This window comes from Fusarium falciforme, chromosome 11, assembly GCF_026873545.1.
Source record: "Fusarium falciforme chromosome 11, complete sequence".
Taxonomy (NCBI): domain Eukaryota; kingdom Fungi; phylum Ascomycota; class Sordariomycetes; order Hypocreales; family Nectriaceae; genus Fusarium; species Fusarium falciforme.
The window spans coordinates 565927-590764 of NC_070554.1; the positions used below are offsets into that span (position 1 = coordinate 565927).

At 52.1% G+C, this 24838-nt stretch overlaps 11 protein-coding genes across 11 annotated transcripts; 3 read left to right on the forward strand and 8 right to left on the reverse strand.

Moving 5' to 3' along the window:
• Positions 1-86: 86 nt before the first annotated feature.
• Positions 87-920, forward strand: NCS54_01309700 (Peptidase-S9 domain-containing protein; the record flags this gene model as incomplete). Its single annotated transcript, XM_053158309.1, has 1 exon — positions 87-920. The coding sequence occupies one exon, from the start codon at positions 87-89 to the stop codon at positions 918-920; it is 834 nt and encodes a 277-aa protein (XP_053014284.1).
• A 1621-nt stretch (positions 921-2541) lies between these two features.
• Positions 2542-3546, reverse strand: NCS54_01309800 (AB hydrolase-1 domain-containing protein; the record flags this gene model as incomplete). Its single annotated transcript, XM_053158310.1, has 1 exon — positions 2542-3546. One exon carries the CDS (start codon positions 3544-3546, stop codon positions 2542-2544), a length of 1005 nt encoding a protein of 334 aa, XP_053014285.1.
• A 2062-nt stretch (positions 3547-5608) lies between these two features.
• NCS54_01309900 (Hypothetical protein) lies at positions 5609-6442 on the reverse strand (the record flags this gene model as incomplete). The annotated part of the gene is made up of 1 exon (XM_053158311.1): positions 5609-6442. One exon carries the CDS (start codon positions 6440-6442, stop codon positions 5609-5611), a length of 834 nt encoding a protein of 277 aa, XP_053014286.1.
• A 795-nt stretch (positions 6443-7237) lies between these two features.
• Positions 7238-8585, reverse strand: NCS54_01310000 (Hypothetical protein; the record flags this gene model as incomplete). The annotated part of the gene is made up of 6 exons (XM_053158312.1): positions 7238-7369; positions 7419-7890; positions 7946-8213; positions 8267-8346; positions 8394-8419; positions 8475-8585. The coding sequence occupies 6 exons, from the start codon at positions 8583-8585 to the stop codon at positions 7238-7240; spliced, it is 1089 nt and encodes a 362-aa protein (XP_053014287.1).
• A 456-nt stretch (positions 8586-9041) lies between these two features.
• On the reverse strand, positions 9042-10133 carry NCS54_01310100 (Endo/exonuclease/phosphatase domain-containing protein; the record flags this gene model as incomplete). Its single annotated transcript, XM_053158313.1, has 1 exon — positions 9042-10133. The coding sequence occupies one exon, from the start codon at positions 10131-10133 to the stop codon at positions 9042-9044; it is 1092 nt and encodes a 363-aa protein (XP_053014288.1).
• An 878-nt stretch (positions 10134-11011) lies between these two features.
• Positions 11012-12253, reverse strand: NCS54_01310200 (Hypothetical protein; the record flags this gene model as incomplete). The annotated part of the gene is made up of 1 exon (XM_053158314.1): positions 11012-12253. One exon carries the CDS (start codon positions 12251-12253, stop codon positions 11012-11014), a length of 1242 nt encoding a protein of 413 aa, XP_053014289.1.
• A 1321-nt stretch (positions 12254-13574) lies between these two features.
• On the reverse strand, positions 13575-14111 carry NCS54_01310300 (Hypothetical protein; the record flags this gene model as incomplete). The annotated part of the gene is made up of 1 exon (XM_053158315.1): positions 13575-14111. Exon 1 carries the CDS (start codon positions 14091-14093, stop codon positions 13575-13577), a length of 519 nt encoding a protein of 172 aa, XP_053014290.1. The 5' UTR covers positions 14094-14111.
• Positions 14112-16378: 2267 nt separating this feature from the next.
• NCS54_01310400 (RING-type domain-containing protein) lies at positions 16379-17003 on the forward strand (the record flags this gene model as incomplete). The annotated part of the gene is made up of 3 exons (XM_053158316.1): positions 16379-16512; positions 16563-16769; positions 16826-17003. 3 exons carry the CDS (start codon positions 16379-16381, stop codon positions 17001-17003), a joined length of 519 nt encoding a protein of 172 aa, XP_053014291.1.
• A 736-nt stretch (positions 17004-17739) lies between these two features.
• On the reverse strand, positions 17740-19293 carry NCS54_01310500 (Pyruvate decarboxylase; the record flags this gene model as incomplete). Its single annotated transcript, XM_053158317.1, has 1 exon — positions 17740-19293. One exon carries the CDS (start codon positions 19291-19293, stop codon positions 17740-17742), a length of 1554 nt encoding a protein of 517 aa, XP_053014292.1.
• Positions 19294-20206: 913 nt separating this feature from the next.
• NCS54_01310600 (Pyruvate, water dikinase) lies at positions 20207-22603 on the forward strand (the record flags this gene model as incomplete). The annotated part of the gene is made up of 1 exon (XM_053158318.1): positions 20207-22603. The coding sequence occupies one exon, from the start codon at positions 20207-20209 to the stop codon at positions 22601-22603; it is 2397 nt and encodes a 798-aa protein (XP_053014293.1).
• Positions 22604-23007: 404 nt separating this feature from the next.
• On the reverse strand, positions 23008-24204 carry NCS54_01310700 (Hypothetical protein; the record flags this gene model as incomplete). Its single annotated transcript, XM_053158319.1, has 3 exons — positions 23008-23445; positions 23504-23733; positions 23787-24204. 3 exons carry the CDS (start codon positions 24202-24204, stop codon positions 23008-23010), a joined length of 1086 nt encoding a protein of 361 aa, XP_053014294.1.
• Between the last annotated feature and the right edge of the window lie 634 nt (positions 24205-24838).

A 24838-nucleotide genomic window follows, 5' to 3' on the forward strand; every position in this document is an offset into this window, starting at 1 on the left:
GTCATAACCCCCGCATAAAGTCTGTTGTTCTGGCCACTTCTTTACTTGAAACAATCCTTCTTCATTCACTTTGATAAAAACGCACGATGCTCGAATCTGACCAGCACTGGCCCCTCTGGGGAGAGGGTTCCCTTGAAGGAGCCTTTGAACTCGAAACACCAGGAGGCAAGACCGACAATGCAGTCGTCACCAGTGTCGAGAAACCTTTTCTCTTTGGATACCGCCCCGAGAAGGCTAATGGACGAGGAGTTCTTATTCTTGGAGGAGGAGGCTACGTTCAGCTCATGGTTGGGCGTGAAGGTATTGCGGTGGCAAAGTGGCTGAACAGTCTTGGCTTCTACGCCTTCGTTCTCGTCCACCGATTTCCAAACGCCGATACTGGTGCCCCAGCACCTTTGGATGACGCGAGACGCGCATTGAAGTTGATTAAGGAGAGTGGGCATGCTCCTCAAGGACTGGGAATATGCGGCCTTTCTTCTGGTGGCCACCTTGGAGCCGCTCTCTTGGCCGATTACCCACAAGCATGGACTCCCCCCGACCCCGAGATTCCTCGACCTGATTTTGCAATTCTCGGATACGGACCAATCTCTACCAATGCAGTTGGCCGCACAATCATTGCCGACAAGCCGCCTCTGCCGCCGGTGGAGAAGCAATCTCTCTACGACATTGTACAGCCAGACGTGCAGATCAAGTCTCCGGCTCCACCGACATTTATCGTCTACTCCAACAACGACCCAGTTGTCCCTGTTGTTAACGCCTACCGGCTTGCTGAGGGAATCACCAACGGTGGAGGATCTGTGGAGCTTCATATCTTTGCTGACGCTCCTCACGGATTTGCGCTTGACACCCAGAATCTTCCCGTTTCCAAGTGGCCATCGATGTGTGAGGCATGGCTTAGGCAGCATGGTTGGATACAATAGGCAAATGGTATTCATATTTGACGTATAAGGCGGTATTTTTCTTGTAAATTCATCATTTTTCTTCCTTTCCTTTTTTGGCTCGCTGCTGCTCTCACGAGAGGCATCCGATATACAACGATGCCTAATCACCAAATAGCCATTGCAAGAACATGTTGAACACCCTCGGCATACGACCTTGGCTCCCGGTCCCTATCCGTGCCTCACGTCATGTAGTTACCCAAAACCTTCCCTGGATAGAATGCAACACCATCTACCATGGCATGAAGCTGTCACTATCTAGTTGAAGTGCGGACGCTTGCACACTACGTACCAGCTCAACACTTCCAGGCGTACACCAGAGAGGGGCGATCACAACACGACCCATCAAGCCAAGACCACGACCAAACTTGTCCCAGATGGAACGATCTGATAACGCGTCATCCAGAAAACGTGCCCCCGAAGGTTTGGCTGACCAAGTCACCTCTATTTAGACACAACAACCGATGAGGCAAAAAAATAACAGACAAGGAGAGTTTCTTGACGAGTTAGAGCGCGCCCTATCAAGCCAGATGATCCAAATGCCGGATTCTTCGACGGTTGACGGGATTCGGTAAAGTGATCCCAAGCTGTACTTTTCGAATTCCAGCGCGCTTGGGCGGCGATATACTGGAGTAATCGGAATCACATCTGCACGATTAAAATGTTCTCTTATATAAGATAAAGTGTTAAAAACTTGCATCAGAACTGTGCTCGCCATGATTGTTATTGCCAGAGTGCAAATGATATAGTCGATGCGGCCATAGCTGCTGCTGTCTTGAGTATCCCCAAAGGGAGTCAAGTCTCGACGAACTGGAGTGCCGTGGAAGCTAGGCGGAGCTGGCAGGCTAAGATTTGCCGCATCTGGACATTCTGGACTCAAATAATGCGTTGCCTAGGAGCTCACATTAGAGAGACCTTGGTTTGGCTGCAGAGCGTGCATAGCTCACCTCTTCCATGCATAGGAGAGTAAAATCCTTGTGTGCTGTCCACTTAGCGTATTGGCCTGCTTTGAAAGATGTACAAAATGCCAGAACAGCAAACAAAAGCGAGGCAGCAGTGCAGATGGTTGCCCAGAATCGCCAGCTTTTAAGCACTAGAAAACGATCTGCTAGTTGCTTTACTCCAGCCTTTGCCGTAGACAAGGATGTAAGGGTCGTAGGAAAAGCCTGGATAAGATCAATGAATGTTGTTCCGATAGCTGCTGCTTTGCTTCCTAGGCCCACTGTGACTGTTAGCTTTGAAAGTGGATTGAAAATTCGTAAAGCTCCTGGGGGGCAACAGACTGAGGGAAGGCTGAAGCCTCGCAAGCAGTGCGACCACTATATTCATCAAGGACATTTCGACACTTGGTACTTCGCATTAATCTGGTTACTTCACAAACAAGCGGTGTAACAACTGGAGAAAGAAATATAGTCACGGAGTTGTATTGTACCACGTGATTAGGGTTTTCACTGCGAATGCTGGTTTATTGTGCCGGCCTGCCTCGTTCGAGAGGAAGTGCCGATTCTCTCTGGGCCCTTCTATTGGCCTAAACCCTGGACGCCTCTGGGTATTTATCATCATCGCCAACACCATATTGCCTGGTCAGAGCACGGGATGGGGACTAACTGGAGAGGAACCTCTCAATCTCGCTAGCAACAAAGTTGTTGTCCTCCTCAAGAGCCCATTCTCCACCAGCCAGATGCCCCCAAACACTCTCAATAACCTTCAGTTCCCCAAATCTTAGGTGCTTCACTTCCTCCTCACTGTCTTCTGGAGGAAAGTACAAATCAGTTCGGCTTGGCATTAACAGAACCTTGGCTTTGATGCTTGCTAGCGCGGAAGGAAGATGACGCTTGACCGGCCCGTGGTCGGAGATGTCGCCTCCTCTCCAAGTGTTGACCAAATGCATCAGATCGCGAGCATCCCACTTTCCCATGGCGTTGTCCCAGACCTTGACAAGGTAGTCCTCGACTGTCTCACAACCAAGTCGCTTCCATTGTTCCTTGCGGAACCAAGCCGAGCTTAGAGCCCAAGTTGAGTACACGCGTGCAAAGGCTCTTGTCCCGCGGACTGCGGGTTCGGTGTAAAGCCCATCATGCCAGTCGACGCTGGCCTCAAGTGCAGCAATTGGCCCTTCGAGAAAAGACTTATTGTGCCAGCTGGTTCTCGCTGAGCTGGCAAGGACAACAACGCGCTGCACACAGTCGGGATAGAGGATGGCAAAGTAGTAGGCCTGAGTGCCGCCCATGGAGAAGCCAATGTAGGCGGCCAACTTCTCGATACCCAAAGCTTTGAGCAACTTGTATTGAAGATGGATGTTGTCCTCATAAGAAGTTTGCGGGAACTTGGTAGGCTCGGGGGCATTTGACGGTGACGAGGATTCGCTACCACCAAGAAGACCAACAACGATGACAAAATAGTCTTTCAGGACAGAATCATCACTTCCGTATAAGAATGCCAATGTCGTCTCAATTTTGCCGGAAAAGCAGGTCGGGATTAGTATGGCGGGGTTGTTAGGTGAACCATAGGTGCGGTAAGCCAACGTGAGAGAGCCGTTGGAAGACGGAGGCCCAGCGTCGAGTTTTGGCTGGCCATCAGCAGTAAAGAAGCGCGTTGTATATGCCATGGTTGTTGAAATTTGTAGCCAATGGCGGTGAGTTCCTCGTGGTGGCCTCGGCTGATGAAGGTTAACACATTGCGAAAGCAGTCAATTTATAGCAGAACATTGGACATACAATAACGATGTTATTCCCACCCAAAACCTCTTCTTGTACTATGCAAACAGGCTCAAACTGTGACGCTGACAAACTTTGCTGACATATCTGCCTCGAAGTCTCAGCTGACAAACCTGTGAGGTTCACATTTAACGTTGACGATGTGTCAGAGGCCCATCGACTACAACATCTCCACCTGGATATGTACAGGTCCAAGAAATTGCTGCACCTAGGCTCTCAGCGTAGCCCATATCAGGTCAGAAAAAAACCACAAACCTTCCAAAATCACCCGTCGAGAGCTCAATCCCACTCTGTCCAAACGCTTGGCACAACTTATTTATCCTCCCCAGCCCCATGCAAGCTTGTTGACGCCAGTCAAAAACTTCCCACTCCTGCTCAATCCCATCAATTGACACATGCTTTAGCAACGTAAATCCTTGGCTTGCCACCCCAGAGAGCTCAAGCATATCATCGAAAATGATGCTGCCTGGGCGTGTCACTTCAAGCTCAGTGATCGAAGTCGGAAGCATGTCGGAGATCTTGATAGGAAGACCTGTCCGCGGTCACTCTGTCTCACTGAACAGGGACAACCCCTCAACACAGAATTTTTGCAGTTTCTTCAGCTCTGCAAGACCGCCGCCCGGTTGGTCTGTCGGACAAACTTCGCCCCCGTTTTGGCAGTTGGTAAAGTCAAGTGATAGAAACGGCAGGTCCTGGCAAACCAGCAAAGCTTCACTAATTTCCGACAGAGATGCGGATGAATAGTCATCGTCTGACTCGTAAGTGAATGCTTCTAGCCTGGGGAATAGACCCAAAAGTACAGTAACCCCTTCGGGGCCTAACATACTGCGTTCGAACCATATCTCTTTGACGCCTTCATGTATCGGTGGTCGAGGTCCCTCCCACTCAGCAGGGAAAATGTCAAGACCCCCAAGACGCTCCAGAGCTGGAGCCGCAATGAGTATAGACGCAATGACCCTGCTTGCGAGTGACTCCTCTGCGTCCCAGTTCTTAACAACCAGTTCCTTCAGTCGTGGGAGTGACCCGGGCTCACAAGAAGGAAATTTGCAATCTTCATTTAATTCGAGATGTAGAGTTTGAAGGCTGGTGCCAAAGGGGAAAACAAGGGTAGTGAACAATGTATTGGCGTCGTACTTGATGTCGACGCGTTTTCCGCGGCTCGGGGGATCATGATACCTGCCATATTCTTGAGTGTGACGCAAGACCATCCTCTCTCCGACATGTCCAATATGTGTTAGGAGACGGACGGTTCGTGAAATGGCTCCGATTTGGTCACAGGTCATGTCAAATGCGGACAGCTCGTTGATGTACTGGGCGAGGTCTGGACGCTCAACGAGAGTTCGGAGTAGCGGTTTGTATACTGCGGGCGCGCGTACGCAAGGATAATGATACAGGCACGGCTGAGCAATGTGTCGTAGAGCCGTACACGCCTGCGTTATAGCAGACAATGCCGCGATCCTGAACCTGGCTTTGTCCATGACAAAAGCCTTGGCCCCTTTGAAACATGACTCGTGCTGTTCCTGGGCTCACCAGGCTCATCAGGCTCAACGGGCTCACCGGTGCAATGACGGCAGAGATTTGAACATATGATATGTAAAATATCCAGAGGAAAGTCTAGAAGATGGACCATTTTGACAGCGTTGAAATAGATGGCCTGATGCAAAGTTTGAGGGTTGAAAAACTAAAGGCATCACTCTCATTGTGGGTGGTTTCGATCAATCATTACGCGTTGTGCTCAACACAAAGCCGAGCAGGCCAGTCATGGATTGACGATCCCAGTCCAGCTTTGCAACCCCCTTAACACGTCTCTCATTAAGGCGAGGAATATATTGAAAACGACTGGTCGAAGAGCCCAGTAAGGTGGAATGAAGCTCGAGAAACATCTATGACAATCGTGTACCAAATCCTCCAGGAAACACAGCATGCACATTCAACTCTTCACAGAGCTCCATTTCAAGCAACCAGTGCATCCACATTGGCTCCCACAGTTGCCGGTTCAACATCAATAGTATTGTAATCAGCCGATGTGAGGTAGTACCAGCCAAGACCACTCTCCTTCATGGTTTCCACATACTCATTGATCAGTCCTCGGTTGGCCTCTTTGCCATCCACAGACGTCCCAGTGAACCTATTCAATATGACGGCGGCCTTTGACTCGTAACCAGCGGGAATGCTGTTGCTCAAAGTCTTCTGGCTCTCGTATGGCGGGCCATCGGCGCAGTTGAGGCAGCTTTCAAAGGCGATGACGACATCGCAGATACTGTAGTACTCGGCCTCTGCCCTGCTACCAAAGTTGCAAATCGTCGTAATACTGTTGCTGAAGGCATTACGAGCAAAGGTGATGGCCTCATTGAGGTAGTCAAAGTTGGCGCTGCTCTCATCAAAGAAGATGCCGTCCACGCCAACATCAGCAGTAGCGTATGTTCCCCAGTTGCTCCAGGTAGTGATGTTGGCCTTGAGCTCATCGAGAGGCGCCTGACCATAGTTGGTACGAACGTAACCAATGGTCTTGACGTTGGAGTAGCTGTTGAGCTTGGATGTGCCGTCAATGTAGTTGACGTCGTCGTTGCCGGGCTTGCCAGAAGCGCCGGGACCGTTCAACGGATCGACAACGGCCAACCATGGGATGTTGGCATTTGATGATATAAATTCAAACACAGGATTCCAGTTGACAGCGCCATCGCCAGCATCTTGGGAAGGATAGACGTAAAGGGGAAGTAGGATGCCGGTGGCGGCGGCAGATATCGCCTGGCCTACAAGAAGGCCTACAGTAGTTGAGAAGCGCATATCGAGATCGTGAGGGCGATACCAGTATCCGAATACCTGCCTTCACATTGCTTCAGTCCTAATATCTTTATATGAGGATCGAATAGCGTCGTACGTTCGTCAACATAAGCGCTAGTGGTGAAACGAAGCTGCCTGACCAAGGCAAGGGTTCTTCCACTGAATTACACAGGGATTACGATCCGGAGGATCATCATGTCAATAAATTCCTGACATACTTCGCTTGGTTAGGTAGGCCATGTTTTCTTTCATCCACATGTTTCCGACGTAGCCGATTTGGCGACAAGTCTTGACCTCGTGGTGGAGCGATTCAGGGTCACAATGAAGAGGTATATGAAGAAAGGGGAGGGTCCCATCTGCATGATCAGAGAGTCTTGAAACAAAAATTAGACATGATGAGGGAAAAAGATGAAACGAGGGAGAGCAGCTTCGTGTTGGTGGCGTCGACTCAAGCCAACTCCTGGGATATTTGAAGGATCACGGGCCTGCTCACTAACGCTCTGGCCCTCGTCAGAAGTGTCCGTCTCATCCGACTTGATCTACCATTACCTTTCTCATAATCCGACGACTGAGCATAAGAATGGGCACTCAAGACAAATCTCCGTCGGGGTTTGGGTCGCGGTATTTACTGTCAAACCCCCTTCATCTTCACTTCTGCCTCAACGAGAGTAGCATCCTTCCAGCCGAAACCCTGGCAAACTCTCACGCGAAAATTACGCATCTCGGCTTCCCAGAAATGATCGGGTATCTATTTGTACCTGCAGTGTCCATAAATACCACATGAAACATTTTCTCCCGCTACCACATTGTGCTGTCTGTCAAACTCGCAGATTGCGCATATTCAGGCTTGCGACCACAGACGACATAAAACTTTTGATACCCATGCATCCTCTCGTCTGCCAAATCTTTCCTCACATTGATGAGATCCACCTATCATGTGTTAGTAAGAGCTGACTTGGCCAGGTAGCTGGGGACATACCTCTATCTCTTCCTTTGTACGTCTCTTGAACCGGTGCAAGAGGCCGTAGCTGAGGGCTTGAAGTCCCTCCTCGATATTTGCATGCCATAGTTCCCCGAGCTTCTTGAGTCTTCGGTTCCTTGGCCACCCATTTACTGGAAGTTTATACACCTTCTCTTCCACATCGACGAACCCTGCCTCTATGAACCACTGCTTCAAATTGGCAGCTAACGGCAAGGGACGATCTGCAGCGTAACTGGCATCTACTATGTCGTCGCACCATCGCTTAAAGGCATTTGCGTTGGTGACAGTCTCGTCGTCGCATTCCAAGAGACCCATGAGCTCTTGGCACTCCATCCATCCGCCTGGTCGTAGATGGTCAAAGGCTGGCTTGATGACTTGGGTTCCCATGTCGGACCAACAACCCATAGTCACTCTTGTGTGTATCAAGTCAAAGTCGCACCAGTCCCTACCGTTGGGCCACTCGTCAGTTCTGTCTCGTCAGATTAGCGACTTCCACTGTCGAAAGATTGTTACTTGTTACTCACGCGTCATCAACAATAAACTCGACATTAGGTGGGACTAGGTCGCTTTGAATGGGCGACAAGTCAGTGCCGACGATGCGAGCCTCGGGATATTCATCACCCATGTCAATGGCCCAAGAACCTGAGCCTGTGGCGATGTCGAGGACTTTTTGAGGGGGGTTCTCCTGGGAAAATGGGGACAGATAGGCCCTGCCGTCAAGTAAAATCTTTAGGATGTCGTATTGCGCGTCTTGTCGTTCAACTTCAAGCGCGTCGTTGGGATAGTGGTACGCTACAACGTTAGCGTTCCTCTCGCTCAGGTTTGAACCAGGGGGGAGAACTTACAGCCGGCACGATAAGCATGGTAGGTTCGTCCATTTTCCTTGTGAAACTCGTATATGCTTTCTGCTATGGACGCGGTGTCTCTGCGAAATATGAGCAGCTGGACTGGCTGGAGGACCACCAGACCTACAATGTGAAGTGTGTTCGGGGATTCGACTGTGTCAAGTAAGCACAGGTCAAACATCGGTCGGAATACTCATTATAAACTCACGTCAATCTCAATCTTTGACGCATAGTCAAGATAAGACTCGAAGCTAAACTTGTAGTCGGAAAGACTGTCTCTTGGTGTCGTTGAGCTGGATGCTGGATCGTTCGAGTCCATGGTGGGGAATCGTCAGGCCTCAAGACCCAACCCAAAGCGGAAAGGGTGGTGTAAAGCCCTCGGCTAGGCCGGAGTAGGTAGAGAGTGTGAAAAGGGGTCTGTTGGTGATGTTTACGAGGACAAAACACGAGTGGAACTGGCGATACCGACAGTCTGGTTCTGGCTCTGGGGACGCACAAAGTTAAGGGAGGTTGCATGAGGTAAATTCTGACACAGGGCGACCCAGACTGTTGGGACGCTGATGGAGAAAGAGGGGTCGTTCGATGTTTGGTTCGTGAACTAAGCAGGGAGACGGGGTTTTTATTGGGTGGTTGATTGCATTCCATGGGGCAAGCCATGGGCAAGGGCTTTGGGCTGGCGTGTGATGAGCCAAGGCGGTCAAGCTCGAGGTGTGTCGGAGGCGTAGAAACTCTATTCATGGGTTCTTCTCATGTTCTCGACACTTTGTCGACGGCTCTAAAGACGGCTCGTGCTCTTATCCCCGAGAATCTTGACCTCTGCCTTGATGCCGAGATGATCTGTCACCCAAGCCTTCTCAAACCCAAGCGCCACGATTTGGTTGCTTTCGTCTTCTCCGTCGGTCAACACATCTTCACCAAACCTCTCAAACTTGACCACGTCGGCGCCACCACAGAAGTAGACCTTGTCCATTCTCGAGCATCCAAACTTTTCTCTTAGCTTTGTCGCCGCCTGCTGACCCCAGGTGTAACCCTCATCAGTATCCTCTTTTCCGCCCAGCTCCAGGAATGCGTCCTTGAGACCGTTGTCCGTGTGCAGCGTGCGGTCAAATGGCTGGATTGCGTTGAAGTCTCCCGCAGCTAGGCCCGCATGGACCTTTTCTTCGTGTAAGTATTGTGCTACGAGCTGCATTTGAGGTGGACGGAAGGGCGGGTTAAAGACCATGGACTCAAGGTGTGTGTTGCACAGGCGGACCGTCTTGCCTTCGACAGACACATCCACGAAGAAGGCATCACGATCCATGCGCGTCTTGGAGTAATGCACACGGAAGGCGGCCGTGATGGGCAGACGCGAGTCAATGAGCGTGACCGTGCCATAATGATTTGTCGCCCAGTTGGTCGCATCCAGGTCTGTAAGATGGAATCGCTCCCGGATCCATGGAGTCGCGGCGATGATGGCCAAATCTGAGGGCGTGCACTCTTGGAGGAAGATGACGGGAGCCGTATTTGTCGGGTTGGAGCCTACCAGGCTGCCAAGGTAGGCGAGCGCTGGTTTCATTCGCGCTTCAGCAAAGGGAAGCATGAAATCAATGTTCCAGCTGTAGAGCGCGATGTCGTCAATTCCGCCATTTCCGGCCGTCTCCTCCGACGGAGTCTTTGCGACCCAAGCCGAAGTAGCCGAGTCAAATGTGTAGTAAGATTGCGCATGAGGCTCATCATCCTTCCATGGCACCCCGCTTTTCCGCAGTGTCGCGCTATCCTTCATAGCCTGACCAAAAAGAGCTTCCATGCTGTCTTTACCGTAACGAATTGAATTGTAGGTGTGCAACAAGGTCGCGAGCACTCGAAAGCCCAATGTTGATGGTGGCATTGCGAGAAAGTGGGGATGAGATCCTGCGCCGACGCTGACGACACGTGAGGCGTGAGTGGAGTTGATGGAATTTTATGTCCAAGGAAGAGTCGGAGTTTCGGAGATTCGAATTCCAGCGATGACCGTCAACTGATAGGGCTGGCCACCATCTTCAGCATGCTTCCAGCAAGGAAATAAATGCCACGGGTGATTAGGCAGACCGAGACCGCCGTGGTAAGGGCCTGTGCGACATCACGGTGATGGTCATTGACTCATAATGAGGCATTCGTCAAGCATCTGGTCGCAGTTCGCATTTAACATCAACTACTTCAGGCGCCATTCAGCGCTCAAATACTACCGAGTGCGACCCAGGCAGGTCTGTATACCCTGCTGTTTAAGCTACTACTTAGAAACTAGTTCGTGTTCCATGAAATGAAGAGCATACCAGATCGGGAATCATGTTGCGCTCCATGTCAGCGATAAGAAGCCTGGAGGTAATCAATCAGCCTGTCCACCGCAACAAAAAAGACACGAAAGGCGGTCGGAGAGCTTTAACCGGGCATATTCGCGGCTCAAGGCAGGGGACTAAATCCGCAACGGGGACATCTGGACTCTGGCTTCATTGAGGCACGAACGTGATCGTCAAGGGCATTGATCTTAACGATTTGAGTAATGTCGCAAGCAAGATCAGCGGGCAAAGAAGCCTCAGTGAGTCGATTAACATTGTCGCATCTTTCTCATATTTGTTCAAAGGCATTATCTAAACCACGGCCAGAGTCCCAATGTTTGTAACCCAAATCCAATGCCTATACTCCTCCAGAACCTGTCTTATACTCCGCTTCTCATACCGCGATAGATGAAACACCATCTGAATCGTCTTACGCCTGTCCTGAGCCATTTCAATAGAACTTTGGAGAATAAGTGTCTCCCCAGCTTTCCAAGAACCCATCCGTCCATCCAATGATGGCTCCCCGTACACCATAAGGTGTAAGCTCGCCAATACAGGTGTGATTGCTATTGCCTAGTCCTCGACCATGCTTGTATACCAGAACGCTTGGGCTCACATCTCTGGGCAAACGCTGTGACTGAAAAACTCCAACAACAATCAGAACCAGGAGTACGATATTTCCGGTAAACATGGTGAACCAAGGCCGCTTCATCTTGGCTCCTCTCCATCTCGTCGTTCCACTAACCAGTGTCATGATTGTGCAGTCAAATACTTGAAAGGCCAAGGATAGAGAGATGATGATGATGGATGCCTGCAGCCATGTGTACTGCTCGTATCCCTTGATGGTGATGCATCCAATGCCTTGACTTAGCGAGGGCGTGACATCGTACAGCTTGCAGTCAGACTCGACTGCGACGGCGGTAGCAAAGAAAGTTGAACACCATTGCGCTGTGACATGGTCGCTATGAAACCCTTTGATGGCCATGGCAAGGCCAAAGAGCTGGATAGAAAGAAGAAGTATACCCAGGACAAAGGACAGCAACGCAAGCCAAGCGCGGCCAACAAGCTCTGAACTTGGCGGCTCTCTATTGAGTTCAGTCCATGACGGGGGCAGTGGAGTAGCCGTTGCCGTTTTGCCAGACCCTAGTTGATCAGTGAATGGATTCCACCGCATGTTGTGAGATGTCATACCTTCAATCCTAACTTCCTCGCTCCCTACTACCGTGCTTGACGCTGTACTACTTCGGCGCGCACTGAGCGGCAAGAAGTTTGGCAGAGCCCTCACCAGAGGCCAAAACCCAGTGTCTTCGACGATAAGAAAGACGAGCTGCATCATAGCTCCAATGTCTAGGATGACAAAGATGGGCATCCACACGAGCACAGCCTCTGGTTCGATGCTACTAGTGTAGGCCTGAAGCTGGAACCACACCGTGGTGACGGCCAGGATGATGGACAGGGCCTGCACCCTCTCCCAACGGTGGACCCTGATCAAGGTGATTGGGAAATGGATGAGGAACCAGGCCAGCGTGTAGGGCCACGGAAGGATAGACCCAGCATCATCGGGCCTGATGTATGAAGCGTTTTTGGCGCAGTACTCGCCGTGGGCCAAAGATGCAGAAAAGTCCGCGATGGTCAGGCCCAGCTCTTCAGTTCCGACTTTTGTTGAGTTGCTGTTGCAAGTGTCTAGGATCATGATGTTGAAGCAAGTAGAACAATGCCTTGTATGCAGTATGCAGAAGAAAATGCCTTGGGGGATGCAGTTTTGTCACGGGGTTGCAAAGGCCTTTTATTCCCATCAGGTAGAGTTTGCTCAGTCTAGCAAGGACTTCTGGCCAAGAGCATAGGACGCACTGTTACCAGCCAGCGTAGCTCTTCACCTATTGGACACTTTCTATGGAAGATCTAAAGAGGAATGCCGCTGTGCAAGGACCTGCGCCATACAGGCAGCCACAACAGCCGTGATAGGTTTTCAATGTGCAAGCTGAAAAGCAGGGCGGCTCTCGGACACTATTGAATGAGGGGTATGCAGTTGCAGCAGCGCCATTCAAGCCGTCTAGACTCTTGTCAGGCAGAAACCACAGCTGTGCGTCTGCAGGGTGCTTGTTTGCTCGCCGTCAATTTGCGGAGGTTAGGTAAGGGAGTACCAGATGACCGCCAGGAACGCTTACCAATGTGGAATGGACTCTGTTCGTGGCGTTCATAAGGTAGAGAAATAGGGCTGTCGAAAAAACAAGGCTCTGTTGGCTGTATGTTCATCTTGTGTAACAATTACTTGATGTCGTGAAGCCAGCGTAGCTGGATCAGGAGCAGTCAGTATACAGCCTTGTCAATCACTCTCTCTGCTACTCCTTTCCCATCTTCATGAGCTCTCCTATTAAGACACATCGTTTTACCCTTGCTCGAGGTGATCACGACGCTCACGCGACCAGGCTCTGCATCAAGCCAACGAAGCAATAAGTTGACGTAACGCCAAGCTCAATCTGAGACCTAGAACGCAAGCCACGCATGAGAATGTGGCCAATATATCTTCAAATTGTAAAAATGGCTTAAAATTTGCCAGACACATAGTCCTTGTCTCCTGCATAGTTCCGGGTTTGGTGCCTGCTGGTCCGGCAAGGCGATCGTGGCTCAGACAAGCTTAAGCGATGCGGGGAAGAAGCTCCGAGGAGACAGCTGCGGCTCGTCCCTGATTCCATCTTCTAACCGCGCATATGCTATATCAAAGCTGCAAGCATGAGACAGTTCCGTGCTGTCTTCAGACTTTCTGGAATCAGCTTCGCCCGGTGGTGGCAAGATGTTCTCCAAGGTAGACACCACCTCTCAAAACTACCGGTCAGGGAAGTATCAAAGGTATCAAACACCCTCTCAGGCTCCCAACTCTCTCTTCACAGCCTGATTTACAGTGAGAATAAGGCTATCAAATCAGTTACTACAAAAACACTTCAGATTCGGCAGTTGTTGAGTGACCGGCCTCATCTGAGCCCTCGCTTAGAGCACAACGTTCCTACAGGAATTTAAAGCTCTAGTAGAGGCTTTGGCCGCTTAGGTCCTTTCCCCAACTCAACATCCAAAAATCCCTGACAGAGCCCAACTGCCATGTCTTCCACCTCCCTCTCACACGTGTTGTCGAATTTGTTGCTCGTCTCGTACAAAATCTCAAAAACCTCGCCTCCATCCTTCTCGGCATCGCCAAGCTTGCCGTCCTCACCAGTCAAGACGCGCACTCTGACGGTGTAGATCTCGGACCCGGTCCAGCTTCTGCAAAGATGGACGTCAATGATGCCTTTGTTATCTGGTCCACTGGCGGCAATGGCCCACTTATGCTCCATATCGGATGGTCGAAAGCCTCTGGGGAGTTTTGTCATGTCGGAGCCAGAGAGGCGGGCGTGCCAGGGCATGCTTTTCGGCTTTTTGATGCGCCGCATGTTGCTGATTGTGGCTATCTCCTCTGGGCCTTGTGGTGAATCGTCGACCTCGTAATCCAGGTGCTTTGATGAGCGGCGATTTATGATGCGTCTGATGAAGCGCGACATGATGTTTGCTGTATGATGAGAGTGATAAGACAAAGAAAAATGCCAAGCCAAGTCGTGAGGTGAAAGCCTGTTTTCTCATTTCAGCTGCGTGGCTTAGACTGCCCGTTAGTCATCGCTGGGATGGCTCGCAAAAAATGCTACCAATAGGAAGACCGTCGTTGGGCGTCAGCATGGAATGGGGCTACAGGATGGTAGGGCTGAGCAGGGCTGAGCTTCGGAAGAGGCTTTGCTCTTGGCTGATGAGTGTCAAGTGGGTATGTCTTCATTCTCCAAGTACAGTTTACAATCCAATCTGGTTTGGTTATCTAGAATCAGACTATTGATTCACTTTACACAGAGTCAATAGCGCATCCCAGGGTTTCGTGAGATAATCTATGGCGAAAGCGTTGGTTGTTTATTATGTTATCCATTGTGTCAAATTGCTTCGGAGACCCCAAAGCGGCACAAGTAACTTGATCATGTTATGACAGCAATGAGGTCGACCTCCTTGTTCAATTCGGTAGGGATTGCCCGATCTCAATAATTCCACTCGCCCAAATGCATTACTTGTGTCTAGCGTTCAAAAGAGGAGTAGTAAATGATGATGAGATGTTGCGTCCATAACCAGGCAAAAAGCTCGCCAAACTCTCAAGGGGCCACAGAGCCAAGACTTATTGAGCCTTTGCAACTCAAGACAGCTCCATGAAACACAGCCTTGACAACCCATGAGAGAGCTCGCAGGGTCTGCTTGAGCGTTCTGGACCCAATTTGCAACTCTGGTCTCCATCCAAGAGCGGGTCACCCGCCAACCATTCGGATGGCTTCCGTAGCTCAGTTGGTTAGAGCGTCGTACTAATACTTCAGTTTCCACTGTAATATCGGTAATGCGAAGGTCTCAGGTTCAAGCCCTGGCGGGAGCAAGTCTCTCTGTGCCCTCTGATGGTTTCTTTTTGCGGTTTTCAACTCGTGGCGGCCATAGGGTCGGTTAGTGATGCTTACCGTGGTGTTGAGGCTCTGGAGCAACATTGTCACTGCAATTGTGGAAAAGTCGGGGAGGGAGGGGTACTCGGTCATAGTGGCTTAAAAATCACAACTTGCAGTTTCTTTTTACAAGAGTGCACAAGTTGATTGGATTTGCTTGAATGCAGCTCCCAGCCCCAAGTTACAGTCAGGAAACAAGGCAATCGGAAACAGAACAATGTCATATCTCCCAGTATCGCCGTAGGGTAGGAAGCATGAAATCAAATGCCGAGTGTCATTCCAGCCACTGCTTCGGACTTCGAAACGAGGGTTTGGGGTCGGGAAATATCAGTCAACTCTAGAAGCTAGGAAGCTCAACTTTCAGGACATTAAAGCTAAGGCAAAGACATCTTTGAGCATTCTTAAAGAGCAGCCCGCCGCGGCCGGCAATACTGATGAGAAGTCACTGGGAAATAACTACATCCCTGTAGGGGTACTCTTCTGATTCCACTAAATTTTAAGCCTTCCCAGATTGCAAGTATTGCCTCCGAGCTATTCATCCTTGGCATATGAACCACATCCTTCAACAATGCGAGTAGCCCTCACTGCGCAGCCATGTTCTAGAGCACGAGATGGGCAAGTGCTTTGTCCCCGAGTGGGCACTCACGCATCCTACGGTTTATCGGACTCCACAGTCTTCCAGCCAACGAAGCTCTGCTTGAAGGAGACAAGTCAGCAAGCGCCATTTTTATTCTCAGTGCGTCTTCTGCAGTCTGGTTAGGAAGCTCCCTGTGGGTTGCCGGGACCCTCCTGGGGAAGAAGACGTCATGTCATTTATGATGTGCTTTTGCATCAATCAGTTCACCATCATGTTAGCGACATTATGAACGCCAAAGCCGCGAGCTAACATAAACCAAAACATACAGTTTAAATTCTGGGTACTCCTGTGTAAGCTGTGCCTGCTCAGGGAGGACTAAAAACAGCGGAATCACCTTTGAGTTTGTGCGATATTACTCCTGAGCTTGATATTCTCCGTTCTACTCCGATGGACAATTGCACGGTGAATATAGATGAAGGGGTTGACCTAGGAACTGTGTGACTTGACTTAGTCACATTCTTGTCTAGCATCTGTCATGAGGTGGTTCGATGGCAAAGTAACGGCGCCAACCTTAACCCCAGATCATCACGGTCCCGGCCGGGTCGACGGGTTGGATAAGGCACCACGACAATGTCAGCCCAGACATACGTAGCAGGAGCCGTCATGGCGCAGAGCACATAAGTATAGATTCGCACTGCCGTGCTTCGTTTCGTTTGCTGGACGACCACCATACCTCGCCCCTTACGCAATGCCTGTGATAACCAACGACATGCACCCCGACGCCCCCTCAAACGAGGGGGACAACTCACCCAACCAGGCCTTGGCCTTTTTTCCCGCCATACTCCTGGTGGCCGTAGTTTTGGCCGTCCTTCTCAGCCCCGCGTAGGTACACACAATCGCTGATACCGGTCCCCATTCGCTAAGAGATCAAGACTGCGCAAGTTCATTAGAAACTTCCGGCCCCCACATGATGACGAATTCTCCAGTACAGAGAGCTCTGGCTCATCTAGCAATGCCGACTCCGCCAGAAGAAGCCTGGACTCTATTGCTCCACCCAAGGCCTGCAACAAGATGAGGGAGCAGCTAGAAGCCAGGCCTAGACTCCCACCATGGGCGAGGTTGGGTTCACTCGTGATCTGGTGCGCTCACTTTTTGGTATACAGACCTGTTTGCCGAGACTGACAGATCCGCATAGCGCCATTTGCTTGGACACTATCGAGGATGACGACTTAGTCCGCCATCTACCCTGCGAGCATAATTTCCACTCAGATTGCATTTCCCGATGGTTCATGAGGAGGCACGACACATGTCCCATCTGCTCAATTCACTTAATGACACCGTCGCGTCAGCACGGCCGGACGGAGCAAGGGTGAGGGACTGACAAGGTAGATAGACAGATGTCCAGATTCTGAATGTTTCGAATGAGTTTATAGTTGATAATTGATGTTAATGTTCCATCCTTGGCCGATTTCTTTCTGTCTCGTAACCTGAAAATTCATGGGTTGTTCAGTATAATGCAATCAGATCAGACACGTCGTGGTAATCCGCCTACTGTGCCAAGTGGTCGGAACTGCCATATGTCCAGAAAGCTTCATTAACGTGATGGAGTGTTGACAAACATGGATCGTATTAAGCATCTGAAACCTGATATACCCGGGCTGTTGGAGTATTTTATCACAAGCGGCTGTCAGAATATGTAGTTGCTTATCTGCCGAGACTCGTCATTCGTTATTGGCATCACTTCAAAGGGCCCCGATCGCACAATTTTAAAGATAATAAGATAAGACTAATTAATATCAGTCATTTATAATTTCAATTGATATGTTTAATAAGAACACAAAATGCAGTAGTAATCATATAAGCCACAGCGAAAATATGCACTATTATTTGCAAAGCTATGAGTTGCGATTGTTTCTTAAGTTCTGAACATTACAGACAGACCCCATCCAACAGCCAGCCGCAAACAGCCTCGTCCATCAATCCTTGGCCGGGCGCCGGGCATTAGACGCCGCGACAGAGTGGCCCCAGGTGATCAACTCCTTACTACAATCATCCTGATGGAGATTGCACTCGATGAGGACCGGCCCGTCGGTATGCGCCCTTGCTCTCTCAAGACAGCTCCTCGATGGTCTGGGCCTTGAGACCAAGAGCTCGCCCCCCGCCCTCGCTAGAGTTGAACGCCTGTATCATGCGCGCATAGTCCCAGTTCTGGAGTCGGTTGTATAGCCCATCGTGGATCTCAACCTCGATCGTGTAGCCTCTGTTGTTCATCAGGAGCATAATGATGGGCATGCGGAACCGCACCATCTGCGAGACCTCCTGGACTGTCATCTGAAAGGCGCCGTCGCCGACCATGACCACGATTCTCCTTTCGGGCTTCGCCACAGCGTAGCCAAACGATGCGGGAATAGTCCAGCCTATGTGGCCCCATTGCATCTCAATCTCAAAGTCTGTCCCCGTCGGGAGGCGTAACTGGATGCCATTGAACCATGAGTCACCGGTGTCAGCAAAGACTGTCGTATTCGGTGTCAGGAGGGTCTGAGTCTGCTTCTCGAGCTCCCTCCTAGTGAGTTTGCCATGTCCGTTGGGCCGATACGTCAAGGGTGAGTCAGGGCGCAGCCGGTTATACTCTGCCATGGTGCAGTCGTTCCGTCTAACCACCTCGGCCAGCCTAGACAAAAAGTCACACATTCTGACACGGCTGAAGTAGGAAACCGGGTCAGTTGTGGATGCGCTGTCGATATCAGTTATCAGTTGCGGGACGCTGGGCAGAGCCGTCCATCCGACGGTGCTGTAGTCGGTGAAGACGGTGCCGACGCATATGAGCATGTCTGCCCAGTTGACTATAGCGTCGGCCGCGAGCGTGCTGACCTGGCCCCAGAATGTGCCCGCAAACTGGGGATGGTCCTCAGGGAACGAGCCCTTCGCTGCTGGCTGGACAACGACGGCACACCCGATAGCCTCTGCCAGGGAGAGCAGCTCCTTCTCGGCGCCGGCTCTTCGCACCTTGGGTCCGACGAGAATGACGGGCTTCTTCACCGTGGCCAGATGCTCGGATGCCTTGGCTATGGCCGCATCCACAGTCGGCCCGTCGCTCGGCGTCGGCTCAAGGATGGCACTGACAGGGCCGGCCCGGGCACAGGGCTCTCCGGATAGGTTTGTGGGCAGTTCGAGATACGCCGGCTTCCGCTTCAAGAGGGCCATCCGTATGGTGCGGTCAATGGCCTCGGGCGCCTGAGCAGCAGTGCGCACGGCTATGGCGCTGCAGGTGATGGCCTTGGCCATTTCCAGCTGGTAACCCACATCGTACTCCCCCAGCGTGTGGTGGAGGAGGCGACGGCCCACGTCGTTGGTGTTGGGAGCTCCGCTGACGAAGATGACAGGCAGGTTCTCTGCATAAGCGCTCCCGATGCCATTGAAGGCCGAGAAGGCACCCACGCTGTATGTGACGATGCATGCGGCGACGCCTTGGGCACGGGCATAGCCCTCGGCTGCTAGAGAGCAGTTGAGCTCGTTTGCGCAGCCAATCTCGGTCAAGAGTGGGTGCGCATCCAGCTTGTCTAGGAGGATGAGGTTGTAGTCCCCAGGCACGATGAAGTGATGGCGGATGCCGATCTGGGCGAGCCTCTCGGCGAGATAATCGCCAACTGTGAACGAGGCCATGGTGCACATTCACTGATATTGGCACAGTTGCTGCCAGGGGGATGAAGCTGGAGAGTCTGGTTAGGATGAGGGATGGATGACACGGTCTTCATTTATGCTAGACAGTTGAAGCCGAGTTTATGGCAATATGTCTCTGATGAAGTGAGACTTCTAACGAATGGTTACGGCCTTGGGACGAGAAACGGTACAGGGCTAATTGTACACAGGCATGTCTAACGGTTGGAACAACGGCCCAAACTACCGACTGAGTAGCATGACTAAGGATTGCATGACCATGATGCCACGGGTATTGACGGCTGGAAGCCTCACCACCAACCGGTGGCTTAGCATAAGAGTTTGGAGGTGTTGCCATTGTCCGCGTTAGGAGGAGATGTAACATATCATCAAGAACTAAGGCTGAGGCATGATATGATCAACTCTCGAAACTTAAAGATGTGGTGAAGCGGAAAGTCTGTGGTTAATGTTTACGAGTGCCTATTGGTCAACAGGGTTGACACAAGGAAAAGCTACAACCTCGCTACTGGCCACCATCGGACGGGCAGACGGCTCCGACCTCCCGGTGATATCATCAAAGACTACGGGCCAAGGAATCACGACGATGGTATGGAGTTTGAAGAAAAGCTTGGGTTAAAGCGTTGTTCATGCGTCATGTCTCTATCATCCATTTTGCCTCTGTGAGTTGGCTTACGAGATGCATTATGGGAGGAGGGGAGGGGAGGGTAGGCGCAATGCCGGACTGCTACTGCAAGTCCACCTTTCTCTTTATGGTGGCTTCCACTTGTCAGGTGCACCTTTGGGCCGCTACTGTAAAATATGATCTGCAGTGATGCTATTATTTATACCCTCAGCCCTCGGCCACAGGACGAGCAAGCTTCAACCAGAAATGGGCCAAAACGAGCCAACTTGAAGCACCATGAATGACATCGAGACTGAAGGACCCCTGGTCCGTAACTTTGAGGACCTGTCGCGCAGCGATGGTCCCCTCGTCGGCGGCAAGAATTCTTCTCTGGGCGAGATGATCACGGCTCTAAGCACCGAGGGCATCGCGGTGCCTCCCGGATTTGCCACAACGTCCATCGCATACTGGCACTTTGTGGACGCCAACTGCATCCGGGGAAAGATAGGTGCCCTCATGACCCAGTGGCAGGATGGTTCCATCACCCTGGCCGAGGCGGGCCACGCCATACGCAGTCTGTTCCTCCATCACAGCGGCTGGCCAGCAGACACTTCCCACGCCATCAAAGCCAGCTATCGCGAACTGTGTGCAAAGCTCGGTGTCAAGAGCCTCAGCGTTGCCGTGCGATCCAGCGCCACGGCCGAGGACCTCCCAGACGCAAGCTTTGCCGGCCAGCAGGAGACATTTCTCGATGTCTCTGGCGAGCGAGCCCTTCTGGATGCCTGCCGACGTTGCTACGCGTCTCTCTTCACCGATCGGGCCATCAGCTACCGCCAGGCCAAGGGGTTCGACCACACGACCAATGCCCTCTCGGTCGGCGTCCAGGCCATGGTGCGCTCCGACCTGGGTGGCTCGGGTGTCATGTTCTCCATTGACACCGAGAGTGGCTTCGACAAGGTGGTGCTCATCAACGCCGCCTGGGGCCTCGGGGAGAATGTGGTCCAGGGCACCGTTAACCCAGACGAGTATCAGGTCTTCAAGCCACTGCTCTCCCACGCCGGCTTGTCTCCGATCCTATCCAAGAGGTGCGGCGACAAGGAGGCCAAGATGATCTACGGCGACGGCCATCGCGGCACACGCAACGTGCCCACCTCCAAGGCGGAGAGGGCGGCCTACGTCCTCAGCGATGGCGAGATCCTCCAGCTGGCACACTGGGGATGCACCATCGAGAAGCACTACGGATGCCCCATGGACATGGAGTGGGCCAAGGACGGTATCACGGGCCAGCTGTTCATTGTCCAGGCCCGGCCCGAGACAGTGCACTCGCGACGTGATGCTGCCGTCTTCAAGACCTACTCGGTTAGGAACAAGGGCCGAGTCCTTGTCTCGGGCCTCTCCATCGGCGACAAGGCCGTCTCTGGGCGACTGTGTCTGTTACAGTCGGCCAAGGATATCGACCAGTTCGTCGACGACTCCATCCTGGTGACCGAAGCCACGGATCCGGACTGGGTGCCCATCATGAAGCGTGCCGCTGCCATCATCACCGACCACGGCGGCCGCACCTCGCACGCCGCCATCGTCAGCCGCGAGCTGGGCGTCCCGGCCATAGTTGGCACCGGCAATGCCACTTATGTGCTACACACGGGTCAGGACGTGACGGTCTCGTGCGCCGAGGGAGACACGGGCTTCGTGTACGAGGGCATCTCGAACATTGTCACGCAGACGGTCGACCTGGCTGGCCTGCCCGAGGTGCGCACTAAGATCATGCTCAACCTCGCCAACCCGGGCGCTGCGTACCGCTGGTGGCGTCTCCCAACCGACGGCATCGGCCTCGCTCGTATGGAGTTTGTCGTGAGCAATGCCATCCAGGTGCATCCCATGGCTCTGGTCCACTTCGACCAGCTCAGAGACGAGCAGGCCCGGCAAGAGATTCTTCGACTCACATCCGGCTACGAGACCAAGCCCGATTACTTTGTCGATAAGTTGTCGCGTGGTCTCGCAGCTCTCTGCGCCACCGTCTACCCCAAGCCCGCCATAATACGCATGAGCGACTTCAAGACCAACGAGTACGCCGGGCTCATCGGCGGCGCCCAGTTCGAGCTCAAGGAGGACAACCCCATGATAGGCTTCCGAGGCGCCTCGCGCTACTACTCGCCGCTGTACAAGGAAGGCTTCGCACTCGAGTGCCGCGCCATCAAGAGAGTCCGCGAGGAGATAGGTCTGACCAATGCCATCGTCATGATCCCCTTCTGTCGGACTGTCTGCGAGGCCAAGAAGGTGCTGCAAGTCATGGTAGAGAATGGGCTTCGGCGAGGCGAGAACGGCCTGCAGGTCTATGTCATGTGCGAGATACCTTCCAACGTCATCCTGGCCTCGAGCTTCACCGAGCACTTTGACGGCTTCTCCATCGGCTCCAACGACCTGACGCAGTTAACGCTCGGCGTCGACCGCGATTCTAGCGAGCTGGCCGACTTGTTTGACGAACAGGACGAGGCCGTCAAGTGGATGATTGCCCGCGTCATCTCGGTCGCCCGTGAGAAGGGCTGCAAGATTGGCCTCTGCGGCCAGGCGCCGAGCGATCATCCCGAGTTTGCAAAGTTCCTGGTGGACGCAGGCATTGATTCCATCTCGGTAAGTCCTGACAGCTTCGTCGCTGTCAAGAGACACGCGGTGGCGGCCGAGAGGCCCGAGTGAGCATGTTGTTCTTGATACGGTATGGGGGGCTTGTATGACTATAGTTGAGTTATTCAGCTTAAGCCGTCTATCATTAATGAAGAGTGTTGCCTTCTCTTATCGTGTTGTAACGGTTCTTCCGTGTGGAATCGTGCATTGAGTGTCTTGTTGGGTTGGCCTATATACACACCCATTCTGGCAGGCTTGAGGTGTAACAAAGAGGCGCTCACTGTCGCTTGAGAAACAGCAAACGTTTTATTCCAAAAACAATACCCCTGAGGATAGTCACTTTTTATTCAGCATGAAAGTACTTATCTCCATGTAAGCCACGCGTGTCGCAAACCTGGTCATTAAATCTCACTATGTAACTCCAAACAAATACATAGATGCATTTCAATCTCCCCAAAACACCTCATACGTCCTTCTCAGTAGCTATAATGCACCCATTCAATCATCTCTTTCAGCTCCGCCGATGACCGGGCTATCTTGGACTCTTCTTCGCTGTCCAGAGGCCTCTGCAGGGTACCGACAACTCCATGTCTCCCAATGGCAGCAGGTAGGCTGATGCAGCAACCAAGTTCCTTCTGGTAGTGGCTGACTGGGTGAACATCGCCCTTGTCCAGGAGCACCGAGGCACAGATGCTAGCCACGACGGAGCCGAGCCCAAATGGGGTCGCACCCTTTGCTCGGATGATGCTGCGTGATCGGTGCTTGCACTCATACGCTAGCTGCTCGCGGTCGAGAGTCTCGGCTGCGGCCGACTTGCCAATGGACGTGCCGTTGATGGTTGCAGTTGACCATGCTAGAACCTCGGAATCTCCTTGGACACCAAGCACCGAGATGTCTATCTTGTCCGCCGAGACCTGGTGTTTCTCTTAGCATAGGACCTTTCAAGGAGCGCAACCGCCTGCTAGCGCTTACACCGGACCTTTCAGCTACCAACCCGCGGAGCCGAACCGAGTCTAGATAGGTGCCCGAGCCAAAGACCTGCGAGGGCGGAAGGTCAGAGAGCTCGCATGCGAGGGACGTGAGGAGGTCATTGGGGTTTGCCACAATGAGAAGAATCGTGTCTGGCCTCAGTGGTTTCATCCAGTCCATTGCTTCGCGGATAATCGACATGTTCCTCGACGTATAGTCGAGGTTGGTCTGACCTGGGAAGTAGTCGAATAAGCATACAGCCTGGGCCACGGCTTCTAGCTCCTACCTATGGTGTGCTTTGATCCGGCTGTCACAACGATCATGTCGGCCTTGGCTGCCTCTTGGTGTGTGGCTGCCCGGATGTGTGTTCCGCTGTTGCAACCGTAGGCGACATCGCGGAGGTCCTGGACTTGGCCATTCCTGCGCTCGATATCCGTGTCGACAAGCAGCAGCTCGCTCGCGAGGGAGCTGAGGATGAGTGCGTAGGCCGCTGCGCCGCCAACCTGGCCGACGCCAACGATTGCGGTCTGAAAGTTGGAGACCATAATAGACTCGAGCAGGATGCTCGCTGCGATCATGTACAGCACAGCTTGTGCTTTGGACAAGGGGCCTAGCGTGGATGGAGATCCCCTTTTAACATGGTATGCGCCAGACAGCCAGTCAAGAGTCTCTAACATGTTACCCACGCAGGATAGGTGTGTCATTGCGGCGCAAAAGTGGTATTATTTAGTCTTTGCATCAGATCATGGGACTAACCTCAAGTTGCGTACAGTAGCAGTCACTGGCTGAACCTTGGTGCCAAGTGTCGCCCACAGATTCCACCATCCTTCCATATTTGCCCACGGCCAAAATAAGCTTCATGTTATCACCTTGGCCGCAATCGTACGGTAGGCTGAACCATGTGGGTCCGGCGGTCGCCGTGTCAATCGTGCGCTGGCATTGTCGTGACAGCCTTTAGTTCTCGACTACACATCTAGCCACCATGAAGCACGCTGGCTGTTCATTTGATCTCATCAGTCTACTACCAAGGCCCTCGACATCTCGACAACTAGCCAGCCCAAACATAACAGGGTCACTGGTGGAATTTCATAACCTCGTGCTTGGACGATTTTCACATACCCCTTGACCCGACTGAGCGGTCTCACGATCCTGAAGTTTGCCTTTGATGACAGCCCTCGCAGTATCTCTTTATGGGTCATGGCGATTTTAGTCATTTGGTTAGTTAGCAGGTTCTCTATTATGGGCGGCATCTGAACTATTATCTACATCATCCCAGGCTTTAATAGAAATCATTGCATTGCGGTGATGATGGTGTCCCTGATATTCATTAGACTGCCA